Source organism: Polyodon spathula, chromosome 7, assembly GCF_017654505.1.
Source record: "Polyodon spathula isolate WHYD16114869_AA chromosome 7, ASM1765450v1, whole genome shotgun sequence".
Taxonomy (NCBI): Eukaryota; Metazoa; Chordata; class Actinopteri; order Acipenseriformes; family Polyodontidae; genus Polyodon; species Polyodon spathula.
Genome location: NC_054540.1, coordinates 15,243,091 through 15,267,714, shown reverse-complemented (window position 1 = coordinate 15,267,714; position 24,624 = coordinate 15,243,091). Strand labels below are relative to the sequence as shown.

Below are 24,624 nucleotides of genomic sequence, written 5' to 3'. Positions count from 1 at the left end.
TTTGGTTACTAGGACAACTGGGTCAAACAAATACCAGCTTCATGATTGGTGAATTCCTCATACTGTACAATGACGTAACATTCAGAGCAGGAAGCTTAAAATGATTGTTTAGACATTGTTGGTTTATTGGCGTACAGTGTATGATTCATATTAAAAATGCAGAAGATCACGTTCTGTGCTGTGAAAAGGGGACATTGCATGCAGATGGTGGGATTCTGATTTGCTCAACTTGTAATGTGTCTTTGGATCATCTAAGAGAATGTACTTTTGGAAAGCATCTTGACAGAGCTGTACACAAAAACTAGAAAATCAAACTTCAAGTTCAGGCAAAACAGTTACCGAACAAGCCGGTCACAATCACAGGATTGTTTAAAAAGAGCACAGAAAGTGGAGCAACACGTAATGTCTACGTGTTTGAATTAGTGGAAGCCTTTAGTGCAGCAAACATATGGATACAATGGCTGGTCAATGAAAAATTACCAATTTTTTTTAATGAAAAAAATCCCAAATTGTGGAGCTGTGCCTAACAGTAACACACTCAGATGTCAGTATCTGTATGCAGCACAGGAAGAATATTCAAATGTAAATATGAATGATTCTGAGTCTGTTTGCGTTGTGTGTGACAAGCACACTGAAGAGTTTCATATTTTGGGATTAAAAGCAGCATTGAGTTCCAATGTATTCGTACATTCTCAGACAGTCCGGAATATATGAAGATTACGAGGCTGGTATACACCACTTCTTCTGCTAATACATTTAGCTCCTGGCCTGTAAACTTTAGATTCGGCACTCTGTCCTCCTTGGTTGCTTCATTGTGAGAAACTCATTTTCTTTCTAGAGACCCTTTTAATATTCACGCATCTTACTTTTATATCAATATATCTCAATAGATGATATAATTACTATGGGAGTAAGTGTTATAACGCATAAAATCCATGAACGAGCAGTCTACTGGTCGTACGCAGTTTTGGAACACGATGGGCCGGTTGAAAAATGACAAGTGTATGTTAGCAAATGGTGAATCTCGATAGTCTCCCGTATATTTCAGTCGACACGTAGGGTCATTTAGCCACGTGTAATAAACTTAGTGGCGGCCAGAAGGGAAGGTGGGGGTAGGCCGGCTTAACATCTCGTGTGTCCCCAGAGTGCATAATTCCGCGTGTTGAATTATGCTATGAATTCCGCACGTTGTGACAACTTGCAAATGAATCTTTTAGCATGTTTATTTGTGCAGTATAATTAGCTTAGTGAATACAGCTAGACCAGTTCATTTTTGAACAAGGTGTGGCTTCCCTCTGCCACGCGGTAATTCTGACATTTACCGAGTTTACTGAATGAGTCCCTAAGTTGGTAGAACCTGGTGAATGTATGTGTAGTGGAGTAGCCCAGCTAGCTCATGAAATATCAAGTGCCAGTGAAACTCCTGAATTTAAGAGGGCCCATGAAAAGCCACTCCTCTTTATTTCATGTAAATTTATCGAGTGTTTCACCATGACAGACAGCAGGGCCTTCAGGGTACATGGCAGCTATGTAGTCCTATATACCATCTAGAAAACACAGGAGGTCACTGGTTCAGGTGTCCAACCGAAGTTCTGGCTTAGTAACCTTGGGTCCAGAAAAGGAAACAGTGAGTCTCGAAAGAGTGCGGCACGTCGCGAGAACGCGGATAGGTGTATTTGGACACATATCCAGCAAGTAGGGGTAGTTAAGAGGGGTTGACACCAAGTCTACCTTAAGTTAGAGGATAAGGAGAAACTTGTCTTTTTCCCTTCCCCTAACTTTCGGAGATAAGGTGACTGACTAAGTTAACCTTTCTCGGAATGGTGGAATCCCGTTCTTTCGACCACAAGTACAGATGGGTGGGTTAACGTGGTCATGGGTCACTAAGTTGAGGCAAAAATGGATCACACCAAATGTGGGTCAGTGTGTCCATGGAGTCTACTCTACAGTGTGCTGGAATAAGACCCAGTGGAGGAAACACATGTTTTTTTTTTTTTTTTTTTTTTTACTGCAAGGCAGTGAAAAAACAAACACACACATACAGCAGAAGCTGAAGGGTAGGATCTTTTTTTTCAGGCCGTGCACACCAAGTTGGCGGGCCGAGTCAGCCCAGCGGCATCAACTCCGTTTTTTAGTTTTTTTTAAATGGAGTGCAGTTGCGCAGTGTTTCTAGCTCAGACCTCAGAAGCCAAGTTTTTGATTCCGGGGAAGTGGCAAGCCAACTTCTAGCAATACATTGCAAGGGAACTAACAGAAAAATCATAGTGAGAGCTGTACAATGACTCAGTTTATACCTACCTAACCTACCTGATTGTGAGACGCAAAAGAGAATGTGATCTCCTCAGAGTGACTACTAATTCCCTCGGTAGGCGAGACTGAGGACTTCACTCCCAGGAGGGGCCTATTGGCAGCTCTGACATAAAATGCTCAGTGAATACCTGACCTGTGTCAGGCATATCCAAAAAGTATGGTTGTTGGTTGTCTTTGAATTGAAAGGGAACTGTCTAATAAAGGATTGAGAATGTATTCTAAGATGGTCTATTCATGTGAATTCCAAATATGAGTGCAATAGTATAGTCAGAGGTTCTCATAACTTTTAACATTAGGTCCTCAAGTGAGTGCCAGCAGAAATGGTTTGGTACGTGCCAAAATTAGGGGCCATCATCCAAGTTGCTGTCCAGCTCCACCTCATCCTGCGACAGGTCAAACAATAGTTTCTGAAAGTTTAAATAGGAGTCCAGATTGTTGGTTATTACAATGTTTAACAAATCATCACTCATTCTCTATTTATTGAAATATCCTACCACCTATTAGGGGTTCAAAAGCAAAAACTCAAACACTTTGTCACTTTATTAGTGTTGAACACATTAGCTTGACGGCACAACGGTATTTATATAAGGTTATAACTGAGGGCGAAAAATATATTATGTTAATTAAAATGGTTAAGTAAATTCATTCACATTTAAATGTAACGGCTTTGAAACATCAACACCTCCTATTACCTCCGCTCAGTTTGAGAAATGAATCGTCAGGGAGCTTCATTAATGCTACTGCTTGTAACTGCATGCCTCTTCTCCGAATGGACGGCTTAATAAAGATCCCTGCTATCACTGGTTGTTTCAAGTGCCCATTCATTAAAAGAAAATTGTTGATCTTATGGAGTGGTTCCATCTATCAATCTCCATTTTTAATTAACACCTTGAAGCAGCCAATGATAGCACTAGCAGGGAGGGACTGTACAGTTAAATTGAAACTGTCTCCCAGATCGTTGACAGAGCCTGGAGACCCTGAGTCTCAGGGAAAAATCCAGAGGTTAGACAGGTATGGCTCACCTTGCAAGCGTGAGCACCCTCGCTGCTTTATTGAAAAATCCTTTTCTGTTAAATATACTGATGGTACGCCTATGCTCCTTAAAGAACAATATGGAAGTCTGCATTTTTCTTTATTGGTTCGCATGCGTAGCTGTGTACCAGTTATGTGAATCTCTGATTATAGTAAAATAATATACTGAAATCAGAATAAGTATACGTTGACTTCCCTTGTCAAACAAATGTTGTAACTGACAGCAATGTTGGTACTGTATTGGCCACATTATTAAACCACACATTTTTGACCAGTTTTATGGTATTTTACCAAATATAACCTATTTAACAACTGATGGGTCAGTTTACCAGACGTCAGAGTATGGTAGAGGACTTGGTGTGACAAGATCGTTTTGCCATCAGTTTCTATGAGAATAGAATTTGTAGTGAATTTAAATGGACCTGTAATAGTAGCAATCTCCCGGGAAATAAATAAACTACATTATGTCTCCTTTCACTAATAAATAAACTACATTGTCCCAGAGTGAGTGAAAACATGCTGCTTTTATGCAGCTGTACCGAGACTTGATTGCTAATCAATCATTCAATTGGAGTCTCGGTACAATATATATAATTAGGTATGCATTATGCAAGCACGTACATGAGCAAATGGGAGGAAATATTATTGAGTAAACTCGACAAGAAACCATTAGAATACATAAGATATGTGGATGACATATTTGGAATATGGACACATGAAGAAGAATCTCTTATACAGTTTCTTAAATTAGCAAATGATATCCACTCTAACATTTCAGTAGATTTAAGGTGGACAAAATCTGAAACTGAATTCTTAGACACCTTGGTTAAACTTGATCACGGATCAATTAAAACAGATCTTTACTCGCAAACTACTGATATGCATCAGTACCTACATATGTCACCTGCACATCCTATCCATACAAAAAGAGCCATTCCTAAAGGACTGAGTATATCCGAAAATTTGGCTGACATTTTAGTCCACAAGAAGGGATCATAGATACATTAAGGGACGTTGAAACCAGTAAAAGCACATGTAAAGTGTGCAAATATATTGATAAAAATCTGTCATGTGAAGATAGCAACCTGTAATAAAACATCTGTAGGAGAGAGAAAATAAAAGTAATGAATCAATAATACAGCACTTTACAAGGAAAAGACACACCATGGATGAACTAAAGTTTGTGGTTTTAGGAAAAATAAAATTAGATAATGCACAATATAATATAGTATAGAAGAATAAAAGAAAATAAATGGATAAACTAGATACCATGATGCCTGAAGGTTTAAATAGGAAGGAACGGTAGATTGTTACAACATTAGCTATATATAAATGACATCACAAAGACATTAGATTGAAAGAGAAATAAATGTGTGGTTACCATGGCATCAAAAGCCTATAAATACCTCCAATGTTTGTTTTCAAACACACTTTTCCTTGACAAAGGCATGTTAAACATACCGAAAAGTATTCCTTTATTATACCTCAGAAATGGCTATAAGGTGCTGTCTCAAAGACGGCTGTAGTGGGTGACGTCAGACCAGAACCAGGAACCAACAAATAAACAACAGAGAGGTGGAGTTTGGTGAAGATGAGCGATTGTTTTTACTCATCATTTAATAATTAAACAGAGCAGGAAATAAAAGGTTGCAAGACAAACAAAACACAGGACACGGCACTTTATCCAAAATAAAGAGACAAACAAAACAGACTACACAGACAAACACGGTGAGCTGATATTATTATTTACTGTCACTATTATTACCTCCTTTTCCAATTCCATTCTCCACTCACCAAACATACAACCCCGAGTGAGTGAAAACATGCTGCTTTTATGCAGCTGTACCGAGACTCGATTGCTAATCAATCATTCAATTGGAGTTGTGGTACAACTGCACGTGAATTAATAAAGTGCAATTCCCCGTGCTCACATATTACTACATTTTACCTGCATGTGAAGTGCTGTGCAATCCTCGTGCCTAAATACAAATATACATTTTGAACAACTTGTGCTCGTAACCCATATTACATCCCTTGTAACAATGACTATACACCAACATTACACACAACACGCAACATACAACACAGAAATACACAGGAGTGGGGCAACATTGCCACAGGTGCCCATAGTGACACTCCATTACCACCTGAATTATCATTTTAAGGTGGAACACTAATGGCAAAGTGTCCAAACAATGGCTCCCAGTTACAGCATTATAAACAGGTGCACTGTACTGTAAATAACGAGTACGGCACAGTAGGATCTTTTTATTCCACAATTAAGGAATGACCAGAGATATCAGTCCTCTTGACAGCTCACTGTAGTAGATTATAACCAGGTGGTCTACTTTATGATCTAAACAGTGGTAAATCTAAATAATAGATCTTCAAAATTTCTCAACCTGAATTTTCATGGTCTTCTTTTCATTGTGATTTCATGTAGTAATGTTAATTAGTCTTGGGAGAAAAAACCAGCAGGATTAATACAGTTTAAGAGCAGAGATATTAAGATCTAACCTGTTAAGATCATTGACATAGACCCCTACAGCTGTAATTTTCTACAGTGTTTATTATACTGTTCAAAAAGTGAGTTGATATAGTGATTTTGATTTAGTGAGTTTGCTGATGTAGCCTGGAAACGTCTCGAATCATACAGCACAGAATTACATTCTCTGAACTGTATTATATGCTTCCCTTTGTACTACCTATGCAAAGCCTGGAGTAGTATACAGAGAGCAATAAATAAGCATACAGTAGCAAGCCATACATTTGCTGGATCTTTTACAACTTCCCTTAATGCCTTACCACTTGTCAAAAGTCAAGATGATTCAAAATCAATGGCTGCATTTACAGTTACTTTTTTACATTTTTTGTCCTTTGATTGAGCTGTTACTGTGCTAAATAACTTATGGTTTTGTGACAACATGGACATTCCTCCTATAGCTGCAGCAACATTTACAAGAAAATCCAATTCCAAATCTTGTCTTCACCTTCATTCTCTCTTCTTGTCATCATGATGCAGGCAAATGTTTGTTTGTTTATTTTTTTTAACACGATTTAGAATCCTCTTCCTCAGTCATACACAGGACAAATGCAAAAAAAAAATATTAAAATAAAATAAATAAATAAATAAAATAAAAGAGTAAATGGTTTAATTATGTACAATGCTTTAACACAGTTTAAATGAGTTTATTTACAGAACCACTGTTCCTTGACAAAATAACACAATTGAATTATAGTGCACTGACAATTCTCATTCTTTTTTAAACTATCCAGCAGTAAAGTTAATGCTTTTTTTTAAAGTACATTTTTATTATGTTGCACCGTATTATTGCAGTCAGTATATGCTCACAATGGCTATTGCTTTAGTGCAATAAGAAGCAATGTGCCAGTATTGCTGTAGTCATTCAAAAATATTTTTGTGAAGATCATGCAGAACTGTAATGTACACAGTATCCTAAAATAATCAGATTAGCAACCAACTATGTACTAATACTATGTATAAAACTCTACCTATACTTATTGTAAAATTGATTTTGACAATATATTTACAAACACATTTACTTACAAATGTAGGTGACTTCTTGTTCACAGACATACTTTTAGCAGATGAAACTCGATGAGAGAGCATCTCTTGTTAATGAGATATCTTCAGATTTTGCTACTGCAGCTCAAATCCTCAACAGTGCTCAATAAGCACTGCATTGATTCCCACAGAATGCTGTACAAACCTGAAGAAAAAAATGACTTTTAGAAATTATTACCAGGTGCTTTATATGTATCTCACAAATCATAAATCATAAATCTGTTTAATAAATAACACCCACCCAAAAAAAGTTAAATGATTGACGTCACCCTGAAGGAAAATATACAACACCCATTAGCACAGGGCTTGTTTTCGTGCATAAACTGAAAAAAAAAAAAACTCTCTTTTTTTTTTTTTACCTTTGTGAACAGAATTAATTTTTACTCATTTTTTTTTTTTTAATTGCTGATACATAAAAGCAGAATTATCAGGAGGTTTTGTTTTGTATTTTCTGAGAAATGCTTGTTTGAAAGTAATATTTTTATTGTACATGTCTTTTGTTGAATGGGGTATGGTTTGCAAACATATTTTTTCACAATTTATTTCAGATTCCGTCTTTGTGATGTGCAAACGGATGCATGTCACTTATTTTTTATTTTCTCTGAGATGAAATCTGTGCTTCTTTTTATTATCTATTGTGAGTGTATCACCCTGCCTGAATAGCATGGCTCTCAATTAGGTTATTTGTATTGTCTGAAAGCAATATTCATCAAAAGGCACACATGTAACTAGATTATCTTGATGTAGTACAGAAGCAGCAACACTTTAGTGTTTCATGGTTATATACAATCTGTAAACATGTTCTTACAGTAGTTATACTATTAACAGTTATAGAATATGATTAGACATAATAACACTGAATTAGAATGCATATTTGAAATATACTGTATATATTTTTTTCAATACTGATAAATGTGAACAATACCTAAATTGATACAAAATCCATATACAGTAACTATATATACAGCACAAAAATACAAGTAGAAAAGCTTACCGCCAATCCCCAGGTCGATGGGGGTTATCAGGTGTGTTCTAAATCATGACTTCAACATATCTTTCCAGCACCTGGATAGAATTGGATACATTGCATTTTTTAAATAGTTTTCTTTAGCACCCAGGTATTGAAAGCGATCTTCAATCATATACTGTACTTTGCAAGTGCTGACAGAGCTGGGTCTGCAGAAGGTCATGTAAAGAATTTGTTTGATTTATGTACCTTACCCCTCACTAAAATTAAATACAAATATCACAGAAGGATGACAGCTGAACAGCAGGGCTATTAGGCAATGTTAATTTACCTCCCCCCCTCGCCCCATAATAGAAAAATGGTTCAGAGTAGATAGATCAGGGCATGACTGAGGCTTACTAAAGTATGATTCACACAGGACTAAAAAACAAGTGTCCTCACAGTTGATCAAAAACAGAGGACGTCAAATAACCTCCTGGACGTGGATTAGTTTTTATCAAGGAAATTCGGTAAATTCAAAATGAAATGCGATGTTGTAGCAAGAGAAGGTGCTTGTGTTCATGATTTGTAAACAATGAACCGGGTGTGAATAACCAATTTCATTGTATCTTCTTTTCCACAGGCTAGAATAACCATTTCGTCGTCTTCAAATGCACCGTTCAAAGTTTACATTTTTTAAGAGTCGCCAATTATCATTTGTATTTTCGCACATCCACAATTTGGTTATGCTCAATAGTAACGGTTTACTGAACTGTAGAATCTCAGGACAAATCATACCAATTTGAATATTATATTATGGAGTAAAAAGGCACAGGACACTTGAGTTTGAAATTTTGCAGAAGGTCCTGGTGTCCTGTAAAAAATCAGAGGACCTTGAGGAAATGATCAGGCATAAAAAGAAATGAATGGTTCGCCAAGGACTAAATTTCATAGATGGCGATAAAAATTCAGAAACCATCTGTTCCTGTGGTGATTTTTAGTCCTGTGCAAATCATGTTCAGTGAATTCAATACATATTACACTTGGACACCATACTCAGGTTGCAAATATATACTTGAGAAAGTATTGTAACAATCACATTTAGGAGGGATTTCTCAATTTTAAAACAACTTTTTTTTTGATCATGTGTGCTATTACTTTTTTCTACAGGTATTCAATGAAGAATATGGTTCTGCTTTTGTAAGTATCATTAGAGTATGATGACTTCTCACTGTTGATAATAATGAATGATAATAAGACCCCATTAGGAATTAGAGGGGATGATATATAAATACTGGTAATGTCCCTGGTGAAATAGGTACCAATAAATAGTTTGAGAAACCTCCTCAAGAGTGATGACACTTTGTGCAGAGGACATTTCATGGTGAACTGCTTCAACATGATTCCTGGCTTTTGGATGAATGGTTATATGATATTTAGTCTAATTTGAATGTTTTTTTTTTTGCACCAGTATTCCTTCCAAATCTTCTATCACAATTGCTATCTCTTAACTCAAATCCAGCCTTTTAAAACAAGAAAAAACAAACAGGAGACCACAATAACAGTCCTGAGACATCCTGTCCTGAAAAAATCATGCAGGGTCTTTTTTTTGTTTTTGGTGCTGTTTTTATGGTTTAAAGTTTACAGGGTTTATACATCAGGGACATAGCCAGCCATGACAAATCACAGAAGCATTTGCCCATGCACTGTCTGAAATAAATCTTGAAGTTTCCCACTTACTTCAAATGCAAAGGTCAAATGCTTAAATAAACCAGAAGAGATATTTAGGCTTTCTGGTTTACAGATTTTGTTTCTGAGAGCTCTGTCTGCCTTTAATAATGTAATTAGCATCTTTAAATAAGCTAAGTAAGGAAAATAAGCTAAACTATGTTTCTACCTTTACAATCCTAAAACCCCAGTGGTGATCGCTTCCTGTCACTGCTTAGAGATTGTAGTTAGAACACTAACTGTTTCATAACACAAAGACTTCACCCTTGCAAACTCGTCAAATAGAGTTAATAATGATTGCGATGATTAATTAAGCGTTTTGCATTGTAAGAACACTACTTAAATGCATTCATTTTATTTTTTGCATTCTGCATTCGAAATGACATTCTGAAAGAAGTCAGTTAATCATCTTGTTTCACTTTTTAAAAAAGTCGGCATGAAAGGTATTTAGAGGCAGGTACATTTGTCAAAATAAAAATCCCAAAAACCAGAAACTCTAGATATATTTTAAATATTGATATTTAAATTGAAATATAGACAGTAGCCTACTAAACACATCAGTCACTCGATATAAGTAAATAGAGAGTAAAGATGTTGAAGAGCACAGAGGCTATAGATATCAGTGGGACTTGGGAAGTAATGTCTGCACACAACCAGGGATGAAATGCATTTTATTTTGTGGCATAGCAACATGTAAAAGGGCCTAAATAAATCACTATTACTATGATTTTAACTGAGACCCATGCCTTGGGTGACTCATAGCTGGTTACGGCCTTGTACATGATCATACATTGTCAAGCCAATAATATAAAGATATGATGCATTTAATTGTGGTATCACAGATTGCAATAAAGTACTTTTATATTTCTTAACAAAGGAATATGAAGATACAACTGAAGCACCGATGACAAACAGACTGGTTAGAGTTAAAAGAATGGATACCTGGCACGACAATGCTGTAAGTGTACTCAGATTAATTCTGTTTACTGGTGGATGGTGTTGCATGGTTAGACTGCCACAATTCAATCAGAGTTGCTATACATGCTCTGCAATATTAAATATAGCTTACTTTTCACAGCGCTATTTACCAGGAACATCTGGAGGAAGGAGCTACCAACTTGGAACAATGGTAAGTGACTTGACTACCAATTTATAACTGCATGCATTTTAAGAAGTAGTTTCATCTCTCAAGGTGTCCAAAAACTAATTCTCTGACCAACTGCATTAGAAGAAATATACAAATAGAAAATATGAATTTGATTTTCATTGAAACTTGGCTATTTGGTGTGATTTTATGGGAAAATATCAAACTCAATGAAGTGCCTGCATGTGAAAAGTACAATCTAGAAGAACAACATATTGATTGAAATAAATTTTTCAGTTTCTGGGTTTGTCCAAATGTTATGGCAGCCCTTTGAAAATATATTAAAGGCCTTTCGATCTAAGCTAGAAAATCATCTAAGCTTACATTTTTGGTCTCATTGTTTGCTTGATAAAGCCCAAGCTTGTCATGTTTATATATCACAATAAAATATTAAATATGTTGGGTTTTCTTTTTCATAAAGTCCTACCCTGAAGCCAGCGGCAAACAGAGTCGTAAAGTAAGTTCTCCAGTTTTGTATTCCAGGCTTTTTAACAATTTAACAGAATTTGTTCACATTCATCTAACATTCAATCCATGTTTTTAGAAAAATAAACAGAACAGAAATCCTGAGCTAACGGAGGATACTACTTTTAAGGTAAATTTATTTCCTCTGTGTGTGTGTGTGTGTGTGTGTGTGTGTGTGTGTGTGTATACACACACACACACACACACACACACACACACACACACACACACACACACACACACACACACAGTGCCTATAGAAATTCTACACCCCCTTGAACTTTTTTCACATTTTGTTGTGTCAGTGCCTCAGAGTTTCATGCATTTAAATGAGCATTTTTTTCCACTTATCTACACACCATGCTCCACATTGTTAAGGGGAAAAAAAGAATTATATATTAAAAATACAAAACTGAAAGATCATAATTGGATAAGTCTCCACCCCCCTGAGTTAATACTTGGTGGAAGCACCTTTGGCAGCAATTACAGCTGTGAGTCTGTTGGGATAGGTCTCTACCAACTTTAAACACCTAGATTTTGCAATATTTGACCATTCTTCCTTACAAAACTGTTCCAGCTCTGTCAAGTTCCTCGGGGAGCATTGATGGACAGCAAGTAATGCCACAAATTTTCGATTGGATTTAGGTCTGGGCTCTGACTGGGCCACTCAAGGACATTTACCTTTTTGTTCCTTAGCCACTCCAGTGTAGCTTTGGCTGTGTGCTTTGGGTCGTTCTCATGCTAAAAGGTGAACTTCCATCCCATTTTCAACTTTCTTGCAAAGGGCAGCAGGTATTCCTCAAGGACTATAGTCCCCAGTACCTGCCAATGAGAAGCATCCCCATAACATGATGCTGCCACCACCATGCTTCACTGTAGGGATGGTATTCTTTGGGTGATGCGCTGTGTTGTGTTTGTGTCAAACATAACGCTTTGCATTTAGGCCAAAAACTTCCATTTTAGTTTTGTCAGACCACAAAACCTTTGCCACATGGCTACAGAATCTCCAGAGTGTTTTTTGCATACTTCAAACAGGATTCAAGGTGGGCTTTCTTGAGTAGTCTTCCTTCTTGCCACCCTACCATACAGGCCAGGTTTGTTTTCTGTTGGGAAATATTTTTAAGAAAAATAAAAAACTGAAATATCTTTCTTGCATAAGTATTCAACCCGTGTGCTGTGGAAGCTCCCAGTTTGCACCAATGAAAGAAATTGCCCTAACGAGGACACAATTACCTTACCATTGGCCTCCACCTGTGAACCAATAAAGTTGCTGTCACATTTTCTGGATAAAAACCCCACTGTTGAAGGATCATTGGTAAGGCTGTGAATCTGAAGGAAAATGAAGACCAAAGAGCATTATACAGATGTTAGAGATAAAGTAATACAAATGCATAGATTAGGGAAAGGGTACAAAATAATATCCAAGTGTTTGGATATCCCAGTGAGCACAGTTGGATCAATAATCAGGAAGTGGAAGCTGCATCACACCACCCAGGCAGTCCCTCAAAACTCAGTGCTCAAACAAGGAGGAGACTTGTGAAAGAAGCCACAGAGAGGCTTACAATCACGTTGAAGGAGCTACAGAGTTCAATGGCTGGGAGTGGAGTAATGGTGCACCAGTCAACCATATCAAGAGCTCTGCATAATACTGGCCTGTATGGGAGGGTGTCAAGAAAGAAGCTGTTACTCAAAAAATAACATCTGAAAGCACGTCTGGAGTTTACCAGAAAGCATGAGAGTGACCCAGCTGCGATGTGGGAAAAGGTTTTGTGGTCAGATGAGACTAAGATAGAGCCTCAAGACACACCATCCCTACAGTGAAGTATGGTGGTGGCAGCATCATGCTGTGGGGATGCTTCTCATCAGCATGGACTGGGCTTCTTGTTACAATTGAACGAAGAATGGATGGAGCAATATACAGGAAAATAGTGCAAGAGAATCTGCTTCAGTCCGCTAAAAAACTGAAGCTTGGGAGAAAATTCACCTTTCAGCAGGACAATGATCCCAAGCACAAGGCCAAAGCAACATTGGAGTGGCTCAAGAACAAAAAGGTAAATGTCCTACAGTGGCCCAGTCAAAGTCCTGATCTCAATCCCATTGAGAATCTGTGGCACTATTTGAAAATTGCGGTCCACAAGCGTCGTCCAACCAACCTGAACAACCTGGAGCAAATCTGTCAAGAAGAATGGGCCAAAATCACTCAGACACTGTGTGCAAAGCTGATACATACTTACCCCAAAAGACTTAAAGCTGTTATTGCAGCGAAAGGTGGCTCTACCAAATATTAATGTGTGGGGATTGAATACTTATGCAAGCAAGATATTTCAGTTTTTTATTTATCTTAAAAATATTTCCCAACATAAAACCAATCTCACCTTGCAATTATTGATTTTGAGTTTAAGTGTTTTAAAATAAAATATCGAACAGAACGAAATTTCAATGTACCATTGTAATTCAGTAATATGAGAGAATTGGTCAGGGGTCTGAATACTTTTGCAAGCCATTGTGTGTGTGTGTGTGTGTGTGTGTGTGTGTGTGTGTGTGTGTGTGTGTGTGTGTGTGTGTGTGTATATATATATGATGCTTGTAGATTCTTTGCTGACATCTGGTGATGGCCCACTTCTGACTGTCAGTCCATTAACAGCTTTATGTTTACAATAACATATACTAGTGATGATCACAGTTTTAATTTATTATGGATATTGTGAATAAGTAAAAGAGATTCAGTGTAACAATTCATAGACCACAGTTTTCACACATCAGTATTTTTATTCTCAATGAAATAGCTTTATATTAAAAAAAACCTGACACAAATGCTTTGTGAAAAGGTGATTCGATTCTCTTATTTATATTGTTGTTTGCTTTTTTGTTTTTATATGATATAACCTCCATTTTGATCATTAAAAATTGACTTTGATTAACAACACAGGAATGAATTTGATTATAATAATGTTCATGTATTGTTCAAAAAAGCTGCAACTCAGGATCCTAGCATTCACATAACTGCAGTACTCAACGCTAGATGTCTGGCCATTGATTTTTATTCCAGATAAAAGTCTGCGTATGGCTCTCCACTCTGGATAGGTACAAATGGGGGTATAATACTTTCATTTAGGTAAAGAAATGTTACTGGAGTGCTCTCAATGATTGTCATTTTGTCTAGCCTATACTTCCAACACATCCTGTAGTTTGGATCACAAGATACTTGCAGTTGGACAAGTGGAGTGTCCTGGTGCCAGGAGACGTTGCATTTGAAATATCTGCATATCCCTGATTAATGTATAAAAAAAACAATCAAGAACCAAAAGATTATAAACCCAAGGAAAGGATGGCCATGATGTTGTCAATGCAAATAAGATGTAAGAAAATTGACATTATTAATGCTCTTTTACATAATACTGGGTTTGATGCCAATTTGTGACGTTAGTGTGATTGTTAGTATGTTTCTGTAATATAATTTTCATATGCAGTTCATATTTTTTTTTTTTTTTTTTTTTTTAGGGGAGCAAAGGAGAGATTGGTGAAAAGGGGCAAAAGGTAAAACAAGATATCTCATACTGAATAGGATTAACTATGCAGTAAAGTATTGTCAAATGTATATTGTACTGCACAGTTAGGTGGGCTATGCTGTTGGGCTGTGCTGGTCTATCTTTTCTTTTATTAGTCAATATGCTGACTTGCTTTTTTGTCATTTTTGGTTTAGGGAGAACCTGGGACAGGCTTCAGGGGCCCAGTTGGACAAGCAGGACCTCCTGGGCACAAGGTACAGTTTTTATTTAATTAATCAACCCTTATACTGGTATCTTGGTCACATGGTAATGTTTTGTTTTTTGTACGTGATTGTTTGAAAAGGGGGAACCAGGAGCTCCTGGACCCCCTGGGGTTCAAGGTATCCAAGGTATCCGAGGGAATGCTGGAATCCCTGGGTCGCAAGGCCAAAGAGGAAATCCAGGCCTGCCTGGGCATCCAGGACCCCAGGTTTGTTAAACAATACAAGTTTTTGAATATTTAGCAGGGTTTTTTTTGTTGTTGTTTTTTTTTCCAGTGCCCTATATTAATTACCATGCATTATTATGGACGATCAGATAGTTTTAAGATTATTTAAAATGTAATATTGTTACCTGTTTATCACATGCTGTTTACCTTTTAAACTTTGATTCTGTGTATTTGAAGAGTTCTGTAGAGTTGAGAGAACAATATCAATTCTATACCTAGAGAAGAAGCAAGTATCAGTGTGAGTTATATACTGCATATATGTTTAATTTAGGGAGATCAAGGAAAAAGAGGCAAGAATGGATCACCAGGAAGCCCAGGACCAACAGGTGCTCCAGGGAAGCAGGTACTGTTCTGATGAGTTCTAATGATTATATTTAAAGTTAGGGACTGAAATACTGGTATGCATGGCTCCAGTTTCATTGTGTGTGTCAATGTCTGTGCTTGCCTATCAGTAGTGATTTGTAAAGTGCAAAGGAATTGGAAAAAGTGTACCTGAAGTAATTCTGGCAGCAGAGACACACAAATGAATACTGAATGCTTGTGGTCGAAAATGTTTTTTTTAAAGACTAAAAGTTTAACGGTGTAAAAAGACTTTTGATTGCTAACCATTCGAATTATGTGATGCAATAAATTTACTGCAGTGATTTATCTAATTCCTTAAATTCCACCCAAGAAGGCTTGTAGTTGTGAATCATTAGCCCTCTAAGACACATATGTTTTCACTTAAGAACGTTCAAATTGGTTCTCACTTCACCTTCACCGACATTATCACTTATAATTTCCCTTTGTAAGTTTTACCGTGGATTTTTTTTTCTTATGCTACTTAAAAATCACTGTGGGGTGACACATTCCACAATTCCGCTGGTATCCTCGTATATATCCATATATATATATATATATTATATATATATTATATATATATATATATATATATATATATATATATTATAAAGAAATTTGAGACATCTGTGGCATTGTGTTGTGTGACAAAACTGCACATTTTAGAGTGGCCTTTTATTGTCCCCAGCACAAGGTGCACCTGTGTAATGATCATGCTGTTTAATCAGCTTCTTGATATGCCACACCTGTCAGGTGGATGGATTATCTTGGCAAAGGAGAAATGCTCACTAACAGGGATGTAAACAAATTTGTGCACAAAATTTGAGAGAAATAAGCTTTTTGTGCGTATAGAAAATTTCTGGGATCTTTTATTTCAGCTCATGAAACATGGGACAAACACTTTACATGTTGCGTTTATATTTTTGTTTATATATATATATATATATATATATATATATATATAGTAGCGGTCTCGGTTCCTGCAGGCAGGTGCATCACACAGGGTGAGGCAATCTACACACAGACAGAGGGCAGGCACAAACCCAGGACCTCTCGCACTAAAGCATATCTTTTGTATATGATTACGCCACCTACCAGCCCGGCTACTGCCTTCCCCTGTGCACGCTACACTCTCCCCTGCCAGCCTCAAGTCCACCCCGGACTTGCTCACCAGGCTACTGTCCGATGAGTTTGTGCCAGGGTACCTGCGTCCACTTCTGACACCAATGTAGCGAGCTTGGTTCCCGCAGGCAGGCACATCACACAGGCGAGGCAATCCACACACAGGCAGAGAGTGGGCGTGAACCCAGGACCTCTCGTACTAAAGCATAGCACCGATACAGCTGTACAACAGAGACAGCTCTTTTGCAAGGAGTGTATATCGGGCTTATGTCTTTTGTATGTGATTACGCCACCTACCAGCCCTGCTACTGCCTTCCCCCGTGCACGCTACAATACATACATATATATATATATATATAATATATATATATATATATATATATATATATATATATATATATATATATTCTACATTTATGTTTAATGTACATATTATATGCTTAATAGCTTATGCAAAATTAATTCAGAATGCATTGTATGCAAGTTTGAAACTGTCATTTTCAAACGTGTGTATATATATTAAAGATTATCTAAATAACTGTGCATTAACAGTCCGGGGTCCAAACAAAAAAATAAGCTTCTTTAAAGTTATTTTGCCCCTGAGAGGAATAAAATTGTTATGTTCATTTAATAGACAAGGACAATGTAAACCTGGGCTCTGTGAATGCTACATATCAGAAATTCATACATCATGCATTATTTTCTTTGCAATTAATTAAATTTTGTTTTTATCTTAAAAGTGAGCCATGTAGTAATAAAAGTGGTCATAAAATGACAAAGGCCCGCTCAGCCTCAAATGGCATTTTGCATGTTTAGTCATAGGTGATATACAGGTATGTGGAGTTCTCATTTATTTAAATGCATTCCTTTTATTATAGAGCTTACGAGGTATACCTGGCATTAAAGGTGATAAGGTACGTCTCAAAGAGGCTACGTCTTAATAGTGTTTCCTATTATAAATCAGTCCACTTGATTGTCTCATAAGTTAGTTATATACATACTGTGCAAGTAAAATATAAGCTAATTTACAGACATGCAAATATGAACAATATTAGTACAAAATTCAGCGTGTACTGTAATTTGTGCCATCTTCTTGATTGTGATGTATTCTGATAATTTCTGAAACAGCAAGCAGAATGAATTTATCCTGTGATTAACAGGGTGCAACAGGGATTGGTGGTCCAGGACCTAGAGGAGTCATGGGGCTCACAGGACGAAGGGTGAGTTTCTAGAGCTGGTATGAGGCAAGGAAGGCAACCTGCAGATCAGATCTCCTTAACATGCAGCAGTAATGCTTTAACTTTGCAAATGCATGTCCACATATGAAGGAATAATGTAAAAACATCCAAAGCAACTTGAATTTGAACCAAACCATACAAACCAAGTCTATCTAAACAGGTGGTCTTTATTAAATAGGAAATTATTTTTTCACTTTTACATGTTTTTTAGTTTTTTATGAGACCACACCGTAGCACTGTGGCTGTACATTCCAGCCAGTATTACAGGTCTGTCCCTGGTGGAGTAGGGAGGTATATACCTCTATTAATACAGTATGAAGCACTCTGTACATTGACCATTTATTTCTCCACATTGAAAATGCAGCATATTTAAACAGAAATCGCATACCTTCTTTATACTCATTTCAAGAATATGGATTACATTTGTTTTGAAATAACCTTCACGCACATAAATACAATACACATAATGTTGAAACTAGAATAAAGAACCTATAGTATACTGATTAAATAAATATACAATGTAATTGTACAGTGTGTTAATATATAAGATAATTTAATCTAACTAACAGCACTTCAACATTCAACAAAAACACAGCAACTGTTAATCAGATGTTAGTTTGATGTCACCAACTATTCGTTGTTGTCAAAGTGATTATCCATGTTCTATTTATTTATTAAAAACAACTCTCAGGCAGTCACTATATATATTTACCACAGCTGGCTTTATGTTCCATATGTTTTTACAAACATTTAGGGAGAGAAGGGCCAACTTGGATCTTGTGGACCAGCGGGCCCAATGGTAAGTTTGGAAAATCATCACAGATAAGTGAACTACAACTTGATCAATAAATAAGTAATTCTTGTGAATGTTTTTTCTCATAACCATTTACTTATAATTAGGTTTGTGGAGCCTGTCTAACCTGTATTTCTGTTTTCTTTTTCTTTCTAGGGTTTAAAAGGACTTCCAGGCTTAAAAGGAAACAAGGTTAAAACTTTTTAAATGTTTGTAGGTCCCAGGAGTTTACTGAATGTGTTGCCAGTAATAGAGCAAAAAGTCTTCATCCCTGTTGAAAGGATGCCGCCTTTGCTGCGTTTCTCTGCCAATAACCAAGCATCAATCTTACCGGAACTCTAGAGAACCATAATTCAGCCCAGTATGACTATAAAGGCACACAGACATATTATACTTGAATTGTGTTAATCTCTATGTTTAAGTCTCTAGGTTTGCATCCAAGGGGTGTGGACAAGGGATTGTGTTCTTCCGGTACTTCTATGCAGCTTGTGTATCTTGTTGTCATATTTAATTGTTAAGTAGAAAAAAAAAGAAAAAAGATAATTATAATAATAATTCTGACAGAAGCATAGTTTAGTGAAGGCAATTTTTTTTTTTTATGATTGGGCTGGCTGCAAAGGGAGTCCAGAGCTGTGGACTGCTGAATTGATTCCTCTTAAGATACACCCAGCTGTCAGAGCAGAATGAGTTTTGATTAATTTATAACTAGGGGCTTCAAAAAATACATTAAAGGCTGAGTCAAGAACTTCATTATACAGCTTAAAAGATTCTTAGTATGGCTCTTGAGATCTATTAAATATCTTAAAAGTATAATACATGCTGGAGATAAAACTTATTGAATATACTGAAGAGTCAGATTCAATGGAAAAATGCAGCTCTTGTCATTCCCTTGTTATAATTGCCTATATTATATTTCTATGTCACCAATACATCCTGCACATACTCTAATTGAAGAATAATGACATGTATTGGACAATATTTTATGTTCTTCAATATAATGTTTTTAAACTACTTTTTTACAGGGTGATCAGGGTGCTCCAGGATACAAAGGGGAAACGGTGAATAATAATAATACATCTAATTATTTACCTCCCGTTACAGTGATTGAAAGTTACTGCATATTAATATTGAGAAATAATTAAATTAAACCTCAATATGTGTTCTTCTCTTTTTAGGGAAACCCTTTAACTATGACAGGACCTCAAGGGTATAAAGGAAACAAGGGCGCTCCAGTAAGAAAAGATCTGTCACATCATGGGCTAATATTTCTGAGTGCTGCTTTTATCAGGAACATATAACGCAATTCCTTACCATGGACTGCCACCTTGAACATGCATGTGGTGTCTGGCTTTAGAGATGAGATTTATTCTGCGTACGACATGTTTAACCTGATTTATATCAGGAAAGTAAAACTGCAAGACCTTATTTTTGCTATTTTTGCTATCTTGAAAATCCATTCATTCATTCATTCATTCAAAGTTTTAACAATAGAAAAGATTAATTAATGATCATAATAAAATGTACACAAATAAAAAAATAAAAAATAAATCAATATAGTATCATATAATATTGATTTAAGTGGGGAATCATTGCACAGCATTCTGTCTTTACAGGGTGAAATAGGCCCATCTGGCTTTGATGGTGATAAAGGAGAGAAAGGGGAAGATGGGCCCCCTGGGGAGAAGGTAATGCATTTATTCATTCATGTATGTTATACTCACACCAAATTATCTATTCAGGAAATTATGAGCTGTGAAATTTAGTACAGTACACTTTCATATAAAAGTAAAACAAAAAAAAAGATCACTTTATAAAAATACATTTGAATACCATGTTACTTACCTGATCATGGCCATCCAGGTTTACAGCAGAAATCAACATTAGAATTGTAAGGACCATATGCTAAGAGTTTATTGATTGTCCTAAACAGAGAGCTTAGCTTGTTGCTGAGATTTCAGTAATCAGCCACATTCTGGAGGTAAGTATAGCAACTTGTAATTTATATGTATACAGAATGTATAGTAGAGATCACCCTGCTTCGAGATTATTCAGAGAAATCTGCTGTGAAATTACTAACAGTGTACTTGTCACTATCGTGGGGAAGCACACATAGCTCTGTGACTTCTGTTGGTTGACTTCTTTTTTTTTTATTTGTTTGTTCTGAATTTTCTTAATACTTGCAATGAGATTACAGATAAGGAAGTTTATTTCTGTCTCAGATTCTTCAAGTTGTCACTTGAATTTTAAGCATTTTGACCCATGGAATAATGTTACTCTTACCAAACTGGCACTGGCCTACCCCATCCAGGCGTTCCACACTTGGAACATGCATTTCCAAAATCTAGAGAACTATAATACAATGACAGTATGATGAATGTTCCATTCTCTAGAGAAAATCTAAATCTTGAAAACTATAGTACAATGACAGTATGATGAATGTTCCATTCTCTAGAGAAAATCTAAATCTAGAGAACTATAATACAATGACAGTATGATGAATGTTCCATTCTCTAGAGAAAATCTAAATCTTGAAAACTATAGTACAATCTCAGTATGATGAACATTCCATTGTGGGTGCCACAAGTCATTGTAAACAAAGCCATTATTAATAATAGTGCACAAAACTGATTTGCTTTCATTGTTTTGTCCCCATCATTTTCTTTTGAAACAAAATTAATCTTCTTTTCATCCAAATTGTTTTTGTTTGCTTATGGTTTTTAAGTTATCAACCGGCAAGTAAAGTTAAAGGCTATATTAAAGGTAAACTAAAAATTGTCCAAAGGCTGATTGATTTATGGCAACGAACAAATCGTGAGCAGTCTTTTGAATTGCGTGGCAATTACTTTGAACAGCCTTTGACCACCAAATTAATTTCAACTTCTGATATTCAGTGTTTTACATTATTATTATTATTATTATTATTATTATTATTATTATTATTATTATTAAAGGGCCTTAAAGGTGAGCCAGGTTCAAAGGGAAGCATGGGACCATTTGGAGCCAGAGGACCCATTGGACAGAAGGTTGGTTTCTTCCACTGTAAATATCTAAATGTATAGTTAACTTACTTTTTAGTTGTACTGCATAGAGATACATACATCCAGATTCAAAAGACATGACATTTTTCAAAATTGAGAATTACACCCACAATTTTAGAATATTAACAGCAAATAATACAATTACAATAGGAGATAGGAACCTTGATTGCATTCTGAATCATCTTCTTCATTGCATTCTAAAATAGTGAATTGTGTATTTCAGTGTTTCAATCTTAACACCCTCTTTTTTTGTCCTTTTCTTTTTTTAACCATATCTGCATATTTCAATCATGGACTTAAAAATAAATGTATTTGTGCAGGGAGATCCTGGGGAGGCAGGCCTAAATGGAGACGTGGTGAGTTTCAGAATTATTAGCTTTGTTGAGGTTGTTGGACAATAATAATGGATGTTGTTTTATGGTGGGGTACAAAGGGGTATTATGTGATATTAAAATAGACTTATAGGTGCCAACAACAGTTGAGAACAGTTCCATGAATATCACGTTTTATTTAATTCATTAGATTTTAAAGCTATTGCTACCTTAGGGTTTATTTCAAGATTGTTTAGGGTTCTGTTAATTTGTTCTGATGTGAAAATGTGAATTTTTACCTTTGCCTCATTAAAAGCTCAGCTATAGCCACACGTCATTAAGTTGGATGTTTGTATTTGTGAATTTTAAATGTTATGGAACAGAGTGAAATGATAAAAAAAGAATAACAATGATCACATTTTACAGTACCTGTAGGGAAATTACTGATGTGCGCAGTCATGAATGAACTCTGAGGCTGAACTAAGCAATAACTTGGCATAATGTTGTGCCACATGAGTGCAGTTTTGGGATTTGATACATTTACTGGCTCTTCTTAAAGAACATTATTTTTATGTGAAGGCTTTAATTTAAAATGAGCAATGTTATTCTCCTGAAAGAAGCTCTATGGAAATAATGCCACTGTCCTCTAATGGATTTTTGGGATTAAATTTACATTTCTGGCTTAATCTTAGACAAACCTTATGATACCGTTTTTTGTATATCTGTTTTGTCACCCTGTATATTACATGGAAAAACTTTATAAAAATGCATTCCATATAGTATAAAGGGCTACTATACTACTGTATAAGCAGTAGACGCTGCCCTTAACACATATCAGACATGGCTGTCTGACTGTATGTTTTCAATTGCGTCAGTGACAGCCTAGATCAAGGATAAATGCAGTTTCAGTGCTGTAGTGTTCTTTGATTCTGTGACCTCATGGGAGACCTCATTTATAATATAATATATATATATAATTCTGGATATATATATATATATTCCTCCTTATATATCTAATATACTATATATATAATCTATATATATATGACATGTACTTCGTGTGTTCGCAGGAGGTACAGTATATACTGACACTGTCTACAACATGTGTCCTGTATCTTATTGAAATAGAAGAATATGTCAAGGTTCAGGTATAAAAATGTGACTGTTATAAAAAGTTTAAGCATACATACTTTCCATAAGATGCTGGAAAATGCACAGGACTTTCAGTTAACTTCTGCTGTGCCTAAACTATCACAAGGATTCACAGTGTTGTACCATGATTGTCATGGAAACCGTGCAGTCAGGTCAACAAGACAAGCTACACAGTGGGCTAAAAAACAAGAAGCTGTCTTAATAAATTAAAAGGACAGCGTTATATATGGAATCAAATTCCATACTGAGGCAAAGTGGGTTTTCTAAATGTCTGAAATATATAACGCTCCGCAATTCTATGTTCAATAATAAATATATGCGTGGATTTAATCTGAAATAAAACCCCAAATACAGAGCCTTTGCTTCAGCCATAATTCTCTGTGTATGTACTGTGATAACCAACTATAACATAACATATTATTTTCTGTAAAAACAAACAAAACAAATAAAAATCTGTGATGAACCATAACTTGCCATCTGTTTTAGAACTTTGCAACACAATTTCTATAGAACTGTGAGGCGTGTCTGTTATACGTTTTTTTGGCAGGGGATGAATGCCACTGAAATGCTTGTTTGTTATCTAGTAAGCTCATTTCCAATGAATAATATTTAATTTCAGGGCCAGAATGGAGCTGATGGGAAGAATGGATCCAAAGGTGCAAAAGGAGAACGAGGTTTGCAGGGGCAGAAAGGAGATTTGGTAAGTGTGGTGCTTCAGTCAGTGTACATTTTTAAATATCAGCTTGCCTATTGGGGAAGCCATGGCTACTGTTAGATACGCAATAGTGATCTGTTAATCACAATTACAAGGAACCTTAATGCTATGTTTGGATTTAATGAATGAAATTCTGTTTTTGATTATGGGTGATTAAATCACTCTTTGTTTATTTATGTATTTTTTATACAGGGTGAAAGAGGTGATCCTGGCTTGCCTGGGGATCCTGGAGATAAAGGAGAAAAAGTATGAAAAATGTGATAGAGTAGTTATTTAGTTTTTTTTAAAGACAATTTGTAATATATTTGTAATAACTCTGTTGTCTTAGTAAGTTATTTTGTTGAAATAATTAACCTGCCTATTTAGGTGCTCCACGTTGCTTGTGTTTTTTTTTTTTTATTATTTTGAAGATATTCAAGATTTCAATGCAACATCTTGTTTACAGGGAAGAGCAGTCCTGGTTTATCACACAGTGTATTTAACCTGTTGGATTAAAAAAATATACAGTTAGTCCCACCTTTTCTTGGTAAAATCGGAATGGGGGCTCGAAAACTGATCACCAACAGGAATTCAATTTAACATCATTCTGGAGAGTTCTGGCTCCAGGAGACTACCTTACAGAGCCACTGACAAACAATACCTGCTGTTCAAGTAAAAACCAGGACCAATCTTGTGTAGCCTCTAGCAGTTGAAAAGGTGAAAGGTGGAA

The 24,624-nt window shown here is 36.1% G+C and overlaps 1 protein-coding gene across 1 annotated transcript in view; it reads left to right on the top strand.

The window, feature by feature from the left end:
* Positions 1-24,624, top strand: part of col7a1l (collagen type VII alpha 1-like) — a 116,628-nt gene that overhangs the window by 73,258 nt on the left and 18,746 nt on the right. The window contains exons 76-95 of the mRNA XM_041256244.1: positions 9,045-9,074; positions 10,480-10,560; positions 10,681-10,731; positions 11,168-11,203; positions 11,291-11,341; positions 14,713-14,748; positions 14,915-14,974; positions 15,064-15,189; positions 15,479-15,550; positions 17,547-17,582; positions 17,829-17,888; positions 18,661-18,705; positions 18,856-18,891; positions 19,722-19,757; positions 19,875-19,931; positions 20,313-20,384; positions 21,651-21,722; positions 22,058-22,093; positions 23,820-23,900; positions 24,108-24,161. Coding sequence (XP_041112178.1) covers positions 9,045-9,074; positions 10,480-10,560; positions 10,681-10,731; positions 11,168-11,203; positions 11,291-11,341; positions 14,713-14,748; positions 14,915-14,974; positions 15,064-15,189; positions 15,479-15,550; positions 17,547-17,582; positions 17,829-17,888; positions 18,661-18,705; positions 18,856-18,891; positions 19,722-19,757; positions 19,875-19,931; positions 20,313-20,384; positions 21,651-21,722; positions 22,058-22,093; positions 23,820-23,900; positions 24,108-24,161 — 1,128 coding nt within the window. The remainder of the gene's footprint in view (positions 1-9,044; positions 9,075-10,479; positions 10,561-10,680; positions 10,732-11,167; positions 11,204-11,290; positions 11,342-14,712; positions 14,749-14,914; positions 14,975-15,063; positions 15,190-15,478; positions 15,551-17,546; positions 17,583-17,828; positions 17,889-18,660; positions 18,706-18,855; positions 18,892-19,721; positions 19,758-19,874; positions 19,932-20,312; positions 20,385-21,650; positions 21,723-22,057; positions 22,094-23,819; positions 23,901-24,107; positions 24,162-24,624) is intronic.